Genomic DNA, 20123 nt, shown 5'->3' with positions numbered 1-20123 from the left:
TTCATTCCCTGTTTATGTTTTTGCCCTCCCTCACCACTTTTCCTCCCACTCTCTCAGCATCTCCCACGGTCCAGGGCTGCTTCCAGCTCCTTCTACCCAGCCACAACTGGCTCTGCTGTTGTTGAGCAGAACAAGTGGCATTTGCACAAAGCCGTGCTCAAACATTGTGATTTGTTGTGCTATTAGAGATCTTTTCATTTTCTAGAAAGCATTCACAAATCTCCTCTTTATGTGCCTGTGGCTGGTAATCCACACCCCAAAGGCTTGAAAGCAGCAGCCACGAGTGGATGCAGGGACTCAGGACTAAGAGGGCTCTTCCACATCAAGTCTTCAATTTCTGGGTAACTTCATATAGAACTAAATGCTTGGGTTTAAACAGTTGCTAAATGAAATGCTAAATGATCCTCAAAAGTTTTAAAAAGTTATCTGGGGGAATCTTTTCTGCTACTGGTCTGTAAGTGTAAATAATATCAAAAACAGAACTAGTGCTAGGCTACAATTGTGGAAATCTTTGTGAAAAGTAATTATGGATTACCTTGTGTAACAATACAGAACTTTATATCATAATCTGCAATATCTGCATACCAACTACTACTGTAATTTCTATCCATAGTGATGGAGCATAACTTTTCCCCACCTTAAGCCTTGTGTCCCAAAAATGCAGAATTTAGCTTGGTTTGCAAAAGGTACAGGTGTTGTACCTGGGCTCTCCCTGTCACATGCCCACCCCTCAAAATGTCTGAACTCACCCGGCAAATTCTACACAACTTGAAAGCACCGAATAAGTTGCATCAAAATTAAATTTCTATAAGGAGAACAGAATTTCTGTACAGAAATTTCCATTTTCCTGGAGAAAACCCTGTCAGTCCTCCCACATTAGAGAAAAGCAGACAAAACTCGGCTGTCTGGCACGTTGATACTGGGCCAGCCGTGTGCTGCCTATCAGCAGGAACGAGCTCTGATAAGCCACACTGAGGTTTTCTCCTGTTTGATGGAATGTCTGTGGGATGGGGAGGGGGGCAGGAGGGAGGTCCTGGGGGCAAACTGCACAATCATTAAAGGGCAGTTTGTTAAATTATCAGCTCCGTTCTGGAATTCCCAGGGTTGAAACAGAAAGTTTTGTGTGGAATTTGAGACGGGCCACATTCCTCTAGATCTGCTGGAGACGGGCAGTCCCAGCGAGCTCGGCTCTGTTCAAGGATGAGCTCACACAGCACATGGAACATTTAGCCAAGGAATGTGTCTCCTATTGATCACAAACACAGGTAAGAGTTACATCTCCAGCAAAAGGCACTTTGGTACTGAAAAATTCCGTGCTAGGACCAACGTTTTGAAGCGTTAAACCTCATTTTTATCAAAGGAATCTGATCTCATCTGTTTACAAACCCACTCCTCTTTCATAATAGCCCCCAAGTCCCTGTGCCTGTATCTACAAAGCTCTTTGAGGCATTGGGAAACTGAGGGGTGGGGTTTGCTTTGGGGTTGTTTTTTGCAATTCCACTTGCAGAAGGTGATCGTGGGGATGTTATTTACTTGTATTCACTGGAGTAGGAGGTTATTTCAGTGTCGTTGTGCAACCACTTGAATTCCAGGGGCCAGCTGCCTTCGGCAAGGCACGTGAGGACCAGTCTGTTTCCTTCCAGGTGGGTCTGGGGCAAGCCTGGCTCTGTCTTGAAGAACGGTGCAACGTCCGCTGAAATACAAAGGAAAAAAATGGGTTTGGAGGCTATTTAGGAAAATACAGGAGAAACTACTGATATTTAGCTGATTTCTTCTTAACACAGTCATGGTGAAACAAGAAACAACACGATTCAGTTAAGGCTTGCAGGGGTGCATTCATAACTGAGCTTTATCTTTAGAGGCAGAATTACCAAGGTCTTGATAAACTTTGTCCTTGCCCACTCAGACAAGCTTTTGTCCATGTTTACTCTTTCTCCAGATGAGAATTTCAATGCTGTCTGCTGTGGCAGGCAGTGAACAGCCCTATTGCCTTTTTCCCCCCTTCTCCTTTCTGAGGATTAAATCCACTCAAAACTTTTTTCTTTTTCTTTTCTTTATTTTTATTTCTTGAATAGAAATCAGAAGAGTAATCCTGGATAGAAATGATTATCACAGAAGGAAAAGTCTCAGGGTAAATGAAGATTCTTGATAGGGAAAAGAATTTAGAAAATAAAACCACTTCACAAGTTCAATGTATTTTCCAATGTTCTTGCCAAACAAAATGTGTTACATTTTATTACCTGAAGCCACTAACAGATTTTTGAATTAGGGTACTTCAGTAATATGCAAGGGTCACATGTAATCTCAAACTCTTGTGTATCACAAATAAAACACTCCAAGCTGCAAAATTCTTGATGGGTAAATTGCCAAAGCTCTGCTCAAATAGAGATTGATTCTGAGTCCGCACCTGCTGGAGATCTACCCCAGCCACCTCGGGAAAATTAAAGGTTCTCACATTTATGTGTTGAATTTCTACTTCTAACTGTAGAGGAACTATAGGCTTAATTTTAAAAACATACAAATACCTTCTAGAACCAAAATTAACATAGAATGGCCTGAATTGGAAGGGATTTTACAACTCATCCAGACACTTTCCACTAGACCAGGTTGCTCCATCCAACCTGGCCTGGGATACTTCCAGGATTTTATGATTACATATAAAAAACAGGAGCTATATTCAAAGTCAGAGATTTAATTTAAAATATTAATAATACTGAATAAGTAGACAATACTGAACTCTTCTTCAAAGCGTGCAGGGGATGTGTGTGTGTACTTTATATATAAAATACAGAAAAAACCCCAAGATACACAAATGTTCTCCCAGTGCAAGTAATGGTTCAGTTAAACTGTAAACCTTCCTTTAAACATTTATTTTTACACAAGCTCAGGCATTTTTACCCTTGTTATTTAAAGAGGTTAACCTGTGTTTTACAGTTTGGAGCCAAGTGCCCTGATGAGCTGCCCAAGGCTGGCTGGAATTTTTGAATCCCCAGGTCACAGGTCACTGACAGCCCCGGGACAGCCCCAGGAGCTCGGGGCTGCTGCTGGTGGTTTCCCCATGCCCCTGGTGCTCCACTGGGGCTCAGAGCCAGCCTGGGGATGTCAAACTCTCCAAGCCTTTATTTTTCACGTTGCCTGTGCTCAGGGAATTTTCCTGGCTGCAGAGCAGTGGCAGCACAGATTGGTTATCACCGAAGGGTCCCGGGGCAGAGCTGGGCTCCAGCTGAGCGTGGCCAGGGAGCCCCAGGCCCGCCCGTGCCAGCAGCTCAGGAATGGGCCATAAATCACCCACAGCTCGCCACTCATCTGATCATTTGGATTGACAAATTGTCTCCTGAGTTTTCAGAATTTCACTTCAGCAACACAGTCGGTTATGCAGAAAAAACCCCCACGTAATCTTAAAGCAACGCTTATAAACTATCATGCAAAATCCAATCTAACAAACTGAATTAAAAACTGTGTTTGGGGTAGGGCTCTTTTCTGATTTGTAGCATTTTAAATAACCTGTCTCTCAAACAAACTGATGTATGATGAGTGCAGATCAGCAGTACCTTCTCTAAATTGGCTGTATAGGAAGCTACAACAATTCAACATATGAGAAAATTGGAACACTTCCAAACTAGCAGATATTCCCAGACAAGCCAAGCAAAGTTTTTACACTTCTCCACACTATTACATGACTGAAAATATATTCTGCAAAGCTTCTCTTTAGTTGTTGTTTTAATGACTGCAATTAATGTGAAATCATGTTAGCCCAATTCTCATTGCCTCCTAACTAGTAAAACCAACCGATATTTCAAACGTTACAAAGAAAAATTTAAACTGGAGTTAGAGGATGTTCCTGTGAAATACAGTTCTTTTACCCAGAGTGAAAAGCAAATTTTTACAAAGGCATTTCTAAACAAGTGAGAAAATGTTAAATCCTGTCAATGTGTTTCGGGGAGTCTCCCAAGGGAGTTTCAGACATTCTGCCTGGTAAGATTAAAGGTGTCAGGCTTCCTCTGGAGATGGAAAAGCAGCAGCTGGGAGCACTGCTGGTGTTCAGGAGAAGATAACAGAGCCCTGTTGGTAAAGTGAAGTGATTAGTGCTGGGTCTCCTGAAAACAACGTTTACCTGCTCATGTACAGAGGCTCCTGGAACAAGTTCAATAAACTATTCCTCCCCAAAGAAAGTTTAGTCACTGAGGGAGGGCTCGGTGGAAGTGATGTCTGCACCAAACCATTTGTTGATCCTTGTTTTCAGTGATTTACAGACTCAGCAGCACAACCTCCTTCATTACTCACTCTGAATTATCCACTTACTCCTAACTTATGTCTTTCCAAGAAAAAAAATGATGCATTTGGAAGACAAAGTGCTGCCCACAATTCTGTCATTCAGCCCTACATTTCCTACTCAAATATTCCAGACCCAGTGATGCTGTAGCCCACTCAGAGCTATCTCCCATTTAAAGCATCACAATCAAGCTGTTATTACATGAAAATGATTCTCAAAACTCAATCCAGTTCTGTTAGAAGCTAAAATTTAATGGACCTATGGGAATATTTTTATAAGAGTACAGCATGCTTTATAAATTACCCTGGCTCTCTGGAAGATTTACTTAAACCCTTGAAGTAATTTTATCTTCTAATCCTTTATTCCTGACTTTCTCATCAATCACGTACCATCAGTTTATCAAATTCAATTACGCAATCAGAGCTCACTAAATATTCACTGAAAGCAGAAATGAAAATAAAATGCAGAGCACAAATTCCTTGCAGAGAGGCAGCTTTGATGACGTTGGCATTTCTGCAGCACACCTCAGGCTCAGGATCAAACCAGGGCTGCACCCTGGGCTTTATTTACAGCTTTAAGCTGTAATGGAAAGCAGAATTTAAACCTGGACCTGCAAGGGAAAGTTTGGTTGTTATAGAGCATCCCAGGGAAAAAGGAAAATTGGCAGGGAAAAAATCAAAGCCATCTCAGAAGGGTTGTGGGAAAGAAATAACTGGCTGAGGGATGGAAGACACAAGGGGGCAGTTAATAGGTATGAGATATTTGCACTCAGTAATTAACTACAGAAGGGCTCACCAGGAGAATAACCTTGGCCAGCCAAGGGTTTAGAAGCCAGGAAGGCATTTCTTTTATACTCTTCAAGAATGGAGTAAAATACTAATGAAAAGACTATCTGAGTCCTAAAACCAAAAATAATAAAATACTGCAATTATTATTCTTGGCTAGAATACTTTTTCTGCCTACCATAAAAAAAATAAATAAGCAAACATTCGTGCTATACACTGCTGCTTTTTCTAAATGTGTTAATACTTCCAGCCTCTCTGGCTCTTCAGCGATGCTGATTTAAAAATAAAAGTAATAGTAATTAAAGAACTTTTTGAGTTGCAAGAAGGAGCAAAGGGATAAAGTGCCAATCTGTTGGCACATGTATATTTACAGCTTCAGTAAATTTTCATTAAGTCTGCTTACCAAACTCGCCAACATCCCAACTTGTGTTCTTAAATGGATGCTGCAGATTTATTTTTATGTAAATCTCAAGAAGAAGTAGGATTGAATGTGCCAAAATTATCAGGAAATTTGCTCCACAGCGTTTCTGCCTTGCTTTTCTGCACCTCTGAGTTTCACTGCACTGCTGGGTTGGCCCATCCAGTTTCTTTCTTTGGTACATGCAAAGCTTAGATGGATTTTACCTCAAAATAAAGATTCAGGACTGATTTCAACAACATCCAGACAGTTTTTCTTGGACTAATGCTGACATTTAAATACAAAATGGTGCTGGGTGCCATTGTCCTGTACCCTGGGCTTGTCCTCAGCCCTGGCAGATGAGATGCACCACAGGAGAGTTAAAGCTCCCTCATGCTCCATTCCCCCTGAAAATCAGGAACAAATTTACAACCAGGACCTGCAAGAGGAAAAGGCAGCCAGGCTGGACAGCTTTGGAATGGCAACAACAATTCCAGGAGCAGATACTCATTAAATACTCAAGGAGACCCAGTCTCATAAGGATTGCATGAGTGACTCCAGAAACAGCAGAGCACCATCTCAAGGACCTCAAACATCCCCTCTAACAAACAAATTAACAAGGCCCGGCTAATGATTCTTAGCCCTTGAAGAGCTTACATTTGTAAAACACATAAAGCAAAGTCAGATTAAATAGATCTTTCAGTTACTACAAGGTCTTACAAGATCTTGAAAGGAGTCGCACAGTCCCGTCCCTCAGGAATTAATAAATTTTAATTAAAGACACAATTTGATCTTGAGAACCTCTACCCTGTGGAGGAAAGTTGTAATACTGCAGAGAAGTACATCACCCTCATCAGTAAAACTCACTGCAACCATCCTCCTCAAATCTCAGCTTTTTTTTCTCCAGAAATGTTGGATACCAAGAGTTACAGGCAAAATCTGGCACCCACTTCCTGAAAAAAACCAGTTTCTGTGGTCCTGAACACGCAGAGGAAGGAAAAGGCAGGGAGTGCTGAGAGCAGGTTGAAAGATCCCCAGTGCTGCTGGTATTTGTCTTTGTCGTGCATCTCTACTTTTAAGTCATTTTTAGGCGAGCTAATATTGAGTATTAAAAGTAGCTCAACCTGTGCAAAAATCAGCAATGCAGAGCAAATACAGCTCAATCACTTAACAAATACCAGGTGAGCAGCTGCCTCTCCATCGCTCAGCTGGCCCTACAGGTTCAGTATTGAAAAGAGTTTTGGCTGAGATACATTCTTCAAACTCCAGAGAAAAACACAATGGTTTTATTAAGTAGCACACCTCTATTGATTTTAGCTTATTAATCTCCAGTCAAAACATGATGCACATTACTGTTCCTCCATAGGCTTCTAAAGCTACAATCAACTGACGTGGGAAAACAAAGAGCAGAATTATATCTGAGGAATTCTGCAGGAAAACGAGGATCAGCCCAGAAGAAGATCATTAATACAGAAAAGTTTTTGCTCTCAGTGTCTGCCAGGAAAGGAGATGTGAGCCACCTTCAGGTGGGTAAACCATGACTGCCATGGAAAGAGTCTCCCCAAAGGTCTGTGTGGGGCATTGGATGTGTAACACAAAAGCAGAGGTAAAACGGCAGCAGGAAAACCAAAGGAGAGACAAAGAATCTTTCAGTAATCCACAGAAATTGTAACAACTGTGGACAGCAAAGCTCCATTCAAGACCAGACTGAAGTTCAGCTGTGAGCACAAACAGTCGAGCATGAGCTGCTCTGCTCTGACAGCAAAGAACTGCAGCCTCCTGGGAAAATGGCTTTTCTTCTTATTCCCAAGCTGGATATGGAAAAGATTTTTCTCTATTTTCTTTTCAAAAGGATCTTTTAGTCTTGCTATCTCACTTTTCTAATCTTAGAGTTTCTGATATACATGCATACATGTGCTAGCTCTGGATGCAGGTTGTATTCTCTTGTGGAAATGAACTTCAATAGATTATATGGCATATGAATTTGGAATTATAACACAGTAAATCCTGGGAAATGTACCAGAAAGTCAGATTGAACTCAGATATATTTGAATCAATCTTCTTTTGAATTCAAACCTTCTAAAATGCATTGGTGAGATGCTGGGGAAGTTAGTATATGATCTATTCATAAACTGTCAACAATGTCAAACATACATTAGAGCATTCAGTCACTTTAACTGTATTGATTTGCAAGAAGTCTATTTTACCCAAAATATTGGATCTTTGAGATTCAAATTTTTGTGGCTGGAAGTGTGACATAAATCACCAAGTGCAACAATTAAATTTAAATTGCATTTTACTACCTCATTCTAAACCTCGATTGCAAAAGGACTGATGCATCATAGTGAATATTTCATTAAAATATCAGGTTATTTTTCAAATATACTGCAGCAGCTAAGAATTTTCACACAATGGTATAAAGCATTCTCTCAAAATGGATTTCCTGAACTTTCATCAAAGACGATATCTGATTTTATGTTGGAAGAATACTGAAGCAACTGTATTTAAATCAGTCTTTCTTCCTCAATTTCACACATCAAGTAAATGAGCCCAAGCTGCCCATTTTTGTTGTCCCAGAGATTAAAAAGATAACCTTCTTTTTGGGTACCTCCATTATAATCCCTGAATGCAAATACAGATATCAGCTGAGGCTGATGGATGGTGCTTTTAGAGGTTTAATTGGGGATGGAATTAAATTGTTTTAGGACTCAGCAAGTTCTGTGAGGAAGCCTGCATATTTTTAGAATAAGTGACATTTATTTCTTTTAAATGCACAGTCACAGGGAGACATGATTTCAATGGGTAACTTCTTTTTTTTTGCCTTGAACAGCTCACATAACTAATTGGCAAGTTAGCTATTGGGTAAATGCCAATCATATATTTGATTTGGATGGAGGAAATATTGAACTAAAGATTGCAAACCTGTTGCAGCCCTCCCCAAGAGGAAAACGAAACATTCCGTAATGTATAGTTATGATTAGCTTTCAACAATTCAATAGAATAGGAGTCCCAAGTGGCAAGAATGAGTGTTTCACACTGATAGTTGGGTAGATTTAATTAAGAATTCTTTTTTTTTTTTAATTGAAGCATCTTCTCTATTTCAGAATTACCTAAATGGCACTGCAGATTCCAGTTGGCTCCTCTGCTCCTCATTTCTTGATGCAAACAGGCCAAATGTTTTTCCCAAATCTTGGCTAACACATAGTATTGCTTAAAAGAAGAAACATCCTAATTCATTCCCTTAGAAACTTCTTTAATTCTAAAATAAACACTGTGAAGTGACTTGCTACATAAAACCTGTGTTGGTATTTCCAACCTTTTTTCCCTGTTTTAAGGCACAAACATTTCCTGTTATCTCTCTTAGCCTTCTTCTATTTTTCTCTATAAACAGCTTTAGATGAACTACAAAAATCCATTTACATCCTGAGACAACAGAAAAAAGGCAGAACAGATTCTTTTATGATAAAAAAAGAAAATCTTACTATCACAGACTGCTTAATAGTCCTTAAACATAACCTGCTCTTTGTGTCCATAAAATCTACTTCCTAACACTCTGCCATCTATTTAAAGACCATCCTTTCATCCACTACACAATCACTTCTTGAAGAATTCCCTTTTGAAATAGATTTCTCAAGCTTTATTAGAAACACTCAAAACTGAACTGGAAGGAGGAGGGCCCCCAGAACCACAGCAGAGTTTTCATAGGACCTGGATTCTGATAGGGAAAAAAAAAAAAAGACAATGGTTGGTAGCATCACTCCATTAAAATTCAACATAAACCTCTCTCAGTTATCCCCAAATACACCAAGAAACTTTCCCACATGCAATTGTATTATTCTTTTCTTAAAATTGATTTCCTTAGCAGACCAGCCAAGGAGAAAAAAAATAATGAGCTGATATCGTTTTAACTGAGCCTCAAGCAGCTCCTGATGTATTAACCTAAAATCCCACTAAGGCTTCCTTTTCCCATTTAATTTCTACACCTCATGTTTTAGTCTCACTTTCTGACCACCTTTAATAATTCAGTTCAGACGGGGGAAAAAAAATTATATTGGTTTATTGTTTATCAGAAGGCAGCCACCATTCATAGCTCTGTGAATTGATGGAATCCCAGAATGGTTTGGGTTGGAAAGGACCTTAGAGCCCATCCAGTGCCACCCCCTGCCATGGGCAGGGACACCTTCCACTGTCCCAGGCTGCTCCAAACCCTGTCCAGCCTGGCCTTGGACACTTCCAGGGATCCAGGGGCAGCCACAGCTTCCCTGGGAATCTGTGCCAGGGCCTCCCCACCCTCACAGGAAAAATTTCTTCTCAATATCTCATCTAAAGTCACCCTCTTTCAGCTTAAAGCCATTACCTGCAGCAAGATTAAAAATCAAAAAGCTACATATGATATTCTTAAATTATGTTTAGTGTAGTTCATCCACAAAAAAATTCCAGAGTTTTTTTTTTTTTAAATATTCATGAGGATGTTTTTAAGAATGTTACAAATGCACTGAAAGAAAAAGGCACATCCGTACAAAGCGGGCAAATGAAAGAGAACCCATTAACTATGAAAACCAAAACAAAATCTCCAAAGAAACCTCCAGCCTCTGAATTTGGTATCAAAGCACAACCTTTGTGCTTTTCATATTCTCTTCATACAGTGATGTTTACAGAGCCTCACTCAGAGACTCGAGGAAATAAGTTGTTAGTGTTTAAACCTCGGCCCACAGCAGGTGGAAGGCAGAGCTGCCTCGCTGAAAGAGAATCCAAATTTAGCAGGATTTCCTTCATTATTTTAACCACAAAAGAAACTGTTTTTGCTGCTACACAATCTACAGTCTCCAATTACTGCAGGGCAGCCTGATCATGCTGATATCTAAACAGCAATTTGTAAATATTTCTGTTAAATATTCCAACTGACACGGGCACGAAGGAGAGATGAAACCCCACAGAACATTGAACAGGAGAGAAAAGATGAAAACATAAATGTGCTTTCCTCAAACTCAACCCTGCAATAAGAGGCATTCTCAGAGTTCAGGAGATAAATGAAATCAAAAAGGTAAACAGCTGGGGAGTGTCTGGAAGTACCAGAAGAGAAACATGAGAGCAGAAGGAGGAAACAAATGAACAACAAAGGCACTGCCAGACCTGAAAGCCATGTCACGCACCCATTTGTGTTCTCAAGGAGAATTTATTTCTAAATAGCAAAGCAGCTATTCCAGAGAATATCCAGAGAAGATATAAACACTTCTCTTTTGATGAAGGGGGCTGGAGGGGAAATGATTCATGCTCAAACTTTTGTTAAAAGCAATGCCTACTGCTCACTGCTATTGTTATTTTGTTTAAATGTAACTTGTACTTTGCTGCTTTTTTTTTTTTTTTTCTTAAACTTAAGAAATGTAAATAGGTTGAGAAACCGGGTAACGCCTGCCTCAAAAAACTCAAAGGATCTCAGTGGTGTCACTGAACTGGAGGGTGGTGAGCACAGGAGCCCACACCAGGCTAAGCAGAGGCAGGACGGTTCACATCCTTGAGTAACGCTGGATTAGAACAGAAATGCCAACAAAGCACAGAGCAAAGTTCACAGGACTCAACTGAAATATTCCCACATCTTAAGCAAACTCGGGGACAGGCGCCTGGTCGGAGACAGAAGCACAGAGTGACCCTTGCAGAGCTCCCAGGGTGTTTGTGCAGACACTCCCGACGGGATGGACCAAACCCTCCTTGGAAGCCTCACACAAACTGGGCACCTTCATTTTCCCAAATATCACCACTTATTTCCGTGTCTTTTACAGCAAATCCTTTCAGAACTACCCAAGTGGAATTCTTTCAAGGGAAATACACAGTTCCAGACACTATAGAATTATTTTCGGCGATACCGACAAAACATGTAATTTCTTCTTGTCAAAATGGGAAGAAACATATCACTGTTCTAGCAAACACAACTGAGCTTGACATATCTGAAGGCAAAGAAAAGGAGTTAGTGGATTAATATGGATATTTTATTTAATTTTCTTTGGGTTATAAATAAGCAGCAAGTTAATACTGTTTTCAACTTTTGACAGTTCTAATGTTAATTACATGTCCTGGATTTTATAAATCAATACTTCTTACATAAAGTGTTATTTAACTTGTCAAGTGCAGCAATAGATCAATGCATTTACTGTTCTTGCTAACACTGATGGATGACATACATCAAAAGCATATGTAAAGGAAAAAGAAAAGACTTATTTGTAAGCCAGACAGGGTTAAACCCAAGTTAGGCAGACAGGGAATTTAAACAGTGTCTCAAAAATAACATCTTTATTTAGGTATGAAAAGTTTTCTTTTTGTTTGGGTTTTTAGAAGTTTAAGAAAATATTATCCAAGAGAAAAGCGGGAATTGTGCAGGTGTAACCTTTGTGTCCTGCTGGAAACTGTGAGTGAGGAGAAGGGAGACCGGCCAGGAGATCTAACCCAGAGCCCTGGGTGCTCGCTCAGAAACCCAACCCCAGCTTAGTCCCATCCCTCTGGCCCGCAGCACAGCCTGGCAGGGAGGAAAGCACCAAACCCCACAAGTTACACTGACCATGCTGGATCCTCCTCCTGCTCTCAGCCCAGGCAGCAGCACCTGCTGGACACCAACAAATACAGACAGGCTGGCCAAACCCTGGTTAACAGCACCAAACAAACGGAGAGCAGAGCTCTGCTCCTCGCTCCGAACCCAGCCAGGCTGGCAGCAGTGAGGATGTGTGTCCACAAGGAGCGTGGAATCAGCCAGAACCTCAGCTCATGAGCACTCCTGGATCCTGTAAGAGCTGAGTTTACAAGTTCCAAAAGCTGCTCACTGGGGAAACACTCTGCTGGCTCAGTTCTCTGCAGGGCTCCCCCAGTCCCTCCAGTCATCTGTTCCTGCTCTGTACATCCACATACATCAAGCTGGCAATTCACAAACTGGACCAGATGGATGTATAACCCCAAACCGTACTGTTTGTTAAACCTAAAAGCTATTAATCAGAGTAATTTCCTTTATTAAACTCTGTGGGAGAAAGGGACAAATGTAGATGAAGTATTATTACCCGAGTTTACAGGGAGTGCATCACAGGATGACACACACTGAGCTTATTTTCACCCGGCAACACCAGAGAAAAACGGTGACAGCAGAAATGTTCCTCCTAGAAAAAGCAGATTATTGCAGGACAAAGAAAGCAGGAAAGGGCATCCTAAATGCTTTCTTTGAGTAGATAAGACATGTTATTTTCCCCAGAGGAAATAATTACATTCTCCAAAAGGACTGGCAACTTCCAGTTATTCTTAAACAAAGAGCAGTTCTTTGTGTAACGCGAGCACTGAGTTGTTTCAGAGAAGCAATAGGTGAGACTGGATCAACCTTCACCTTTCACCAGGCACTTAATGCCAGCCCAGCTGGAAAACAGCCTGGGCTGTCAGAGGTTTAAGCCTCACAAATAATACTTATTCTGACTCTGAAATTCCTTTAGCTACAGGGCCAAAAATATAGAGGTATTCTTCCTGTCCTTCCAAACTAGAGCTTTACAAGAAAATCATTTATCTGCACCACACAAAAAATTTCCAGTTTTAACAGCCAAGAAAACTTTTACAAACAAATGACAGAAAAAGTTCTCTAGAAACACCTAAAAATTGTCTCTTAACTTTTAAAAGTTTTACAAAAGGAAGGAAAGCCTGTAGCTGTTTGCTTAAGAGACAAAAGAAAACATTTCTACACGTTAATTTATTTTGGGGAAGGCCACTGAAGCAGAACACAGTTGTGATTCTGGTCTGGTGGGAGGTCCCTGCCCGTGGCAGGGGTTTGGAATTGGATGAGCTTTAAGGTCCTTTTCAACCCAAACCATTCTGTGATGTTACGATTCTATGAATTGCTAAAAAACCACCAGTTTGACCAGAGTATCACTTATGTGATATATTCCTATTACCTTCTTTTAAGAGTTTATCACATAAATACTCCTATCTGCACATTTTTCACAATCAGAGCTTTCACTGATACGGTTTGTAAAAATGTCTTTCACCAGCACGGATTTCAAAACGCTTCTTTATGGAGGAGAACCTCTGGAACAGCCTCCTCCAGAACCCCTGTCTGCCTTAAGAGCAAACAGAATGAAATGTTGGTGCATTATTGCTGGCTCATTAAGAAGCAAATTAGTTGTTTTTGTCTTTGTTTAGCAGTACTCCACAGGTACTTATTTTGACACTGCTTTAATGTGCAAACACATTAAATTAACGTGTTTCATAGTTACAGGAAACATTCCTTGGACAAAGGCCAACCCCGCAGCCTCGCAGCAAAAATTCTTATTTCTATTTCTATATTAAAGAAGTTAAATTACATTAAACACTTCTCCACGTGCTTTTTGCCAACCCATTGCATTTGGCAGAAGATGATGATTTTTATCTTTCTATTTAATATTTACAATGTATCTCAAATACAATTTATTACAAAAATAAATAAAATTAACAAAAATGGCACAAATGGTTAAAAAATGATGGCCAGACATCACCTCTTCCTCTGTGTATACAACCAAATCATTACAACTGTGTGTGCAAAGTCCAAGAACAACCTCTGTTATTTGTCTACAATATATATAGAAAGCAAGTTCTATTAATAAACAGTCAGCCTAAATTAGCATTAAGACAATATTTATTTAGTTTAGACTTTTGGCCTTTAGTTTATATCAGCTTGGAAGTAAACAGAAAAAGTATAATAATGGCAAATAAAACAATGAAGCAGTAAAAATAACATGATGATGGATTAAAATACATTGTTCTAGTTGGGAGTCAATAGGGCAAGTGCTTTATAAAAATTATGTTTTCCTTTGACAAAATCAGTACAATACTTGCTGGTACAAGCAATAAAAAAACCTCCCATAAAACACTTCCGACTTCGCTTTCCATTTTAATGGCTGCAGGCAAAATTCAGAATACATTTGTCAAGTTGATATTATCAACACAACAGGGGTATGCCTGACTTGTTCTACATTTGTTCTGAAAGTTCACTTTAGAGGCCATCAGCCAGGAAAAAACACAGGAAACCGAAATCATTCCTACCAGGCAGACACAGAAATATATCTTCAAATATTTAAGAGAAGTTTCAGTAAATATTATCACATTTTACTCTGCAAGGCATCAATCACATCCAGTTTAACATTAAAGACCAACCATTCTGAAAATTAAAGGTGATTCGCACTCTCTCTTTGCTCAGTTTAATGAGACATCCGAGTCTGATCCGTGACAACTACTGCCAACATCTTTAACTTTCTTCCTGACATCTGAAATTGATTTCAAAGACAGATACTGAGAAGGCAAGAATACTACAGAAAAGGACATAGGAAAAGCATTGTAAAAGAGAAAATCAAATGTATAGCCTTAGCTTTTTTTTTTTTTCCTGCCTTTGGTGCTTGGAAATCATCTGCATCATTAAGCAACTGAATTTCCATTTTAAGTTCCTAAATGTACCTGAACCTTATTCTTGTGCCTTTGAAATGAATACCAGCCAAGTATATTAAAAACAATTCTTTGCTTTCATTTGTTATTCATTTCCTATTTTTGTTCACTTTGATAATGCCTGAGCCAGGGTTTTTTTCCATGTAGTGAAACCTTGTTCTTTCACAAAAATATATGTCCTTATGCTTGTACTTTCTTCTGTTTTAATTTCTTAGATTTCTTTTTTCCAGACTAAAATTTACAGAGAGGACAAATCTATCACAGAGATCAAAAAAACAACTGCTGTAATTGTGTTATTCTGTGATTCGCCCATGGATGAATGAATGAATGAATGAATGGTCAGCTGAACTAACTGATTAAAGCAACATTTATAAAATCATTCAAATGTCAAACCCAACTCCTTATTAACCGTACACTGGCTGAAAATGCACTGAGGTCTGTGTATTGAGGCTCCCTATTAAGAACCTCTAACAAAGACTAATTGTAGCAGGAGTTGGTGTCTCATTCAATGGATTCCAAGGATAACAGAATGGGTTTGGGCTGCTGGTTTTTGATGAGGGCACAATGACACGAGGGCAAGGAGATTCACTCTGGCACCAGCACCATGCTTGTGAGAGAGGGATCTCAACAGCTGTCCTGCCCAGATGGCTGCTTTTACTTACAAAGCTCTGAACTGCACAAAGATTAAATCTATGGATGAGGAACCTCTACCTTGCAGTTCTGCCTGCATAGTTGGCAGAGCAAAATAGCCAAGATAAACAAGATATTTGTTGTCATCCATCTTATGCACACAGGATTTCTTAAATGGACAAAACACTGTGTTTTGTTTGATTTTACCTGCGTGTTGTTCCCACTGAGCGTCCTGGAATTCTTAGGGGGGAAAAAAAGAGAAATTTTAGCTTTCCTGTATTCCCGTCAGAATGTCCAGAAGTACAAAAACAAACAAAGAAAACAAAACAGAAAAACCAAACAAATACAAATTACACAGAGGGAAAGAATCTGAAGTCAGAAGTAACCAGCACAAAAGCAGATTGCCACACACTGCATGACTAATGGCACATGCCTGTGTTCCAAGGTAATTAATCCTATTTTTCAATGCTAGCTGAAAGCCTTTGAAAGAGCCATTCCTGGGGAAAACCGTGGTTTTCCTTAAAACAAGGCAAAAAAGTGAAGGATTTGATTTGCTGTGCTGACATAACCTCGGCAAGCAGCAATAAACACTATTCACTGAAAATGTATTTGTGTAGAGTTCACCAAACTCCAGCTCCTGTGCGGGTCTGACCTGAGGTTTCCCTTGTGGAAGGCAGTTTCCAGACTGACTGTTTAGAGATTTTGGCGAATTCCTTGGTTTACTACAAGTGTTTACTGCAAATTGCTGCCTGATACCAGCTGCTCATGTGTCACAAGAGTATTCCCATCATGAGAAGGTTTTATCAAGCCTTAAAATTGGATATCAATATATGGGACAAAGAAACTACAAAATCTATGGCAGGTATCGCACAACTTCCAGCCTTTTACTGTTAATGAGTGCTTCTGGTGAACACTGAGGTTCAAAGGAAATATTAATTAATTCTATTCTGGCAGCTATGTACAGTTTGGAAGCCAAAATGGAAGGAATCTGCAAACTTCTAAGGTGAAAATTCACTTTAAATTGTGCAAGAGAATTTGAGAGCTCTAAATTCTCTAAGGAGATTTAAAAGTGAAACCGTTCTTTTGATTTTATCAACTGCATTTGTAATAGAAATACTGTTTTATGAAAGAGAAGTGGAATGATAAAACACTACTGAAGCACAAAACCTCAAAATTCTAGAAGTCAAAGAAGTTGAGCTTTTTATGTTCCTCATTTTCTAACAGTTAACAAATATAAAATGTACCCAGCAAGCAGAAAGGGAGAAGAGAGCAGAAGTTTTGAAATATGGTGTAGCTTTCAGTCTGGGGAGGTCAATACATTGGCAGAAATGACCTTTAACCCTAAAACGAGAGAGGCTCACTGGCAATTTCTTTTAATTTACAATTCATTTCTCATGAGTATATTCCAGATGAATTATTTTCACAGCAGCGTTGCAGGAGGCCCCACTCTACCTCCTGCCTTCCCGAGAGGACCCAGTTTGTGGCACCAGCCTATTGACAAATGACTTTTGAAAACATGACAAGCCACGGTCACGTCTCTGTGCGTATCCTGTAGGATGAAACCTCCGTGGATCCCATTTCTCCTCCACCCCTGGGGGCAATGCAGCTCATTTCACATTGCCACTCTTGCTGCTGGGTCCCCGTGCTGACAGAATCTGAAAACCCTGAATCAAGGAACCACTCCAAAGCACATTTGCTCCTCGTTGTTCAGTGGAAGAGCCCCGCAGCAGCGCTGCCACGTTTCCCTTCTGATCTATTCACCTCCAACCTGCCTTTTGCAATGCCTCGGAGCCCTGAGACACCAACCAGCACCTCCAAACCTACCAGAGGCATCAAACAACCGTGGCTGCTCCCCCAGCTGGGATCAGGTGTCCACTTTGCATTTCAGAGCTTGTGACACCTCTGGAAGCGAGCTCAGACACGCGAAGGGCCCAGATATCTCCAGCCCTGAACAAAAATACCCAACTGATTGGGTATATACCCAATACAGCAACTGAACTCAGGGTCTCTGTTATGTGGAAGCTGGAACAGAGCAACGCACGATACAACCAACATGGTCAAAACATACATCCTCCCCTTTATTCTCAAAATGGCTGGTTTTATACAGTGCAAAATAATTCACATTTGCAGGTGCATTTTTATTGGCATTCAGAGTGAACAAATATGGAAACTATCTCAGTTTAGGGCAGCTACTGTGATTCTACTCTAATTGTCCTATCCAGGCTATACACACACCTTAACCTAATTTCTAACTGCTCCACAAAACTTATCTACCTCTACACAGGCCCAAATCTGAGGCCCAGCAGGCCCAAATCTGAGGCCCAGTTTGGGATAGCTCAAATCTCATTCCACAGCACATCATGCCCACGGTCTCTAAGAAATCCGGTTACACAGCAACCACACACATAAAAAGTGCAACCTCCTCTTCTATTCCGAAGGTGTCATCAGGGATAAGATTATCAAGTATTACTATCACACGCTTCTAATAAACAGAGTTGGGTCATTAATGAAAATAAGCTTCATGAGTTCAAAATAAATCTTGGCACATGCATAATTTTAAACTGTCACACTTCATCTAAATCGATGCAGATTTGCATCTTTTTATGGCAATAGTGGTTCTGCCATATATTTCTCTATGCAAAAAGGTTTGAACTATGCATTTGTGTTCAAGCCTTCAAAAAAAAATTTACCCTCAAGCACAGCTCAGCATAAAATATTCCAGCTCAAAATTCAAGCAATTAAGAAAAAGTTTTCTGCAGCCAGATATGCCCCATAAAAAGTAAACATACGTAGGGAAAATAAATTAGAATAGCTGCACCAGCACAGTGATACAGGTTTTTGTAACAAGATACACGTTTAATGCTTTCATCCCTCTCAACACTTGCCCTCTTATTCATTATCAAACACTAAAAAATAGCCTTTTTTCCCTCTCTTTTCTTTGTAGGAACCTTTGTTGGTCTAAACAAGATATTTAGGGGAAAACGTAAGAGTTTATCAGTTCAATCTTCTCTCTCTATCCATACAATGATTAGAAGCTGTAAAATATCTGTATTTGTCTCAATGGACATGTTAAGAATCCATTGATCCATTAAGAACCAATGGTTGAAATTACAGATGAATCCATAGGGAAATAAATCAGCACAGATTCCTCAGGGTCCATGGGATGTAGGACTGTCACTTCTTGGAAGAAAACTGCAGTAAAACTGAAGATTCCTGAAAGATTTCCATGCTTTGGAGAATGTGGAGGCTGCAGGAATACCAGCTCCATCAAGAGAAACGGCAAAGGAACTGAAGCTCAGCAGAGACAATGGTGGACATTTAACACAAAAAAAAAGGTTTGGTAAGGGGGGGTTGAGGAACAGGCTGGGTGAAATCAGGGCAGTTCAGGCTCTGGGGAGATGGAAAAAGAGAAGAACAATCTGAATCAGGCTGTCCCAGAGCAGGCACTTGTGTCTGAGATGAGAAAAGATCAAAAATGCAGCTTGAACTCTTACACTGGCTCAAATACTGAAAATCCTCTGCAATAGCGAGGAGTGTTTTGGTAAAATTTCACAAGAATTTTGATTCTCAGTGTTGAATTCTCCTAAAATACCCAGCATGCAACACAATTTCTTTTCGTTTTAACCCAAGATCCAGAATTTTGCATGGAAATTCCAAAATCCAAGTAGGGTTCTAGTAATTCAACTACATTCTGTTCATTCATGCTGGCTGTGGTTAAAAAAAGATTGCTGAAAACTAGTGTGTCTTTAAAATCAGAGGAAACAAGTATGCATGGAATAGAAAACAGAGATTAATAAAACTAAATTATTTCTTATTTGCTACTTATTTCTTCAAATTGCACAGATTGGAATTGCCAGGTGATATACACAGACATCCATTAACTACTTTAATTGCAGAGACAACTAGAGGCAGACAAATGGGGGTTTTGACTGGTTACTTCCTCTCTTTTTAAATTTATCTCCCCTTTTCCCACAGCTTCCACAGTCACTGGAAGCTTGTGTGACCATTCCCTTCTCCCAAGCACACACCTTCAAGTCCAGCTCTGAAGACAGAGTTTCCCAAGAGACTGTAAATTGTTTCTAAATCAGAGCCTCAAACTACATCGATATAAAATTCATTTCTTTAACCCTGCTTGAAAAGCAAACTTTCCTCCCCCTTATCTCCTCTTGCCACCCAAATAATAGATGACAGTCATCTGTTTTATGTTAGCCTATCACTCCCAGATCTCTCATGCTGATTCATTCTCAGCTTTCACGGCACAGGCACAAGTTGTCAGGAAGAGCTACGCTGGCTGCATTTCCCATATGGAATCCAACAGCTGGAGTTCATTCATTAGAGCAAGCAAAGAATCCTGATATAAATTAAAGAGAACAAAACAGCCCAAGTGCCAAACATCTTCCTTCCCCTCGAGTAGGACTCTGAGAAGTGGTGTGAAGCAAGGACAGTGTTCTGTCTGCCAGGGAATTAACAGAGTCCAATTAGCCATGGAGTTGTTTGTGCCTGTGAAATTCCCCTATTTTCAAATTTCAATCACCCCAAAGCCTTTCCCTTCATTCCTGACTCCCTCAGTAGCATTCCCCAGCCCCACACATAACCCAGG

General features: G+C 40.1%; 1 protein-coding gene across 6 annotated transcripts in view; it reads right to left on the bottom strand.

Moving 5' to 3' along the window:
- The window catches only part of SDK1 (sidekick cell adhesion molecule 1), a 385946-nt gene that overhangs the window by 276547 nt on the left and 89276 nt on the right, over positions 1 to 20123 (bottom strand). For all 6 annotated transcript variants that reach the window (XM_063414764.1, XM_063414763.1, XM_063414762.1 and 3 more), the window contains one exon: positions 1534 to 1693. In XM_063414764.1, coding sequence (XP_063270834.1) covers positions 1534 to 1693 — 160 coding nt within the window. The remainder of the gene's footprint in view (positions 1 to 1533; positions 1694 to 20123) is intronic.

This window comes from Prinia subflava, chromosome 17 (assembly GCF_021018805.1).
Source record: "Prinia subflava isolate CZ2003 ecotype Zambia chromosome 17, Cam_Psub_1.2, whole genome shotgun sequence".
NCBI lineage: Eukaryota > Metazoa > Chordata > Aves > Passeriformes > Cisticolidae > Prinia > Prinia subflava.
Note: the sequence above shows the minus strand (reverse complement) of the source record. Positions and strands in the feature narration are given on the sequence as shown.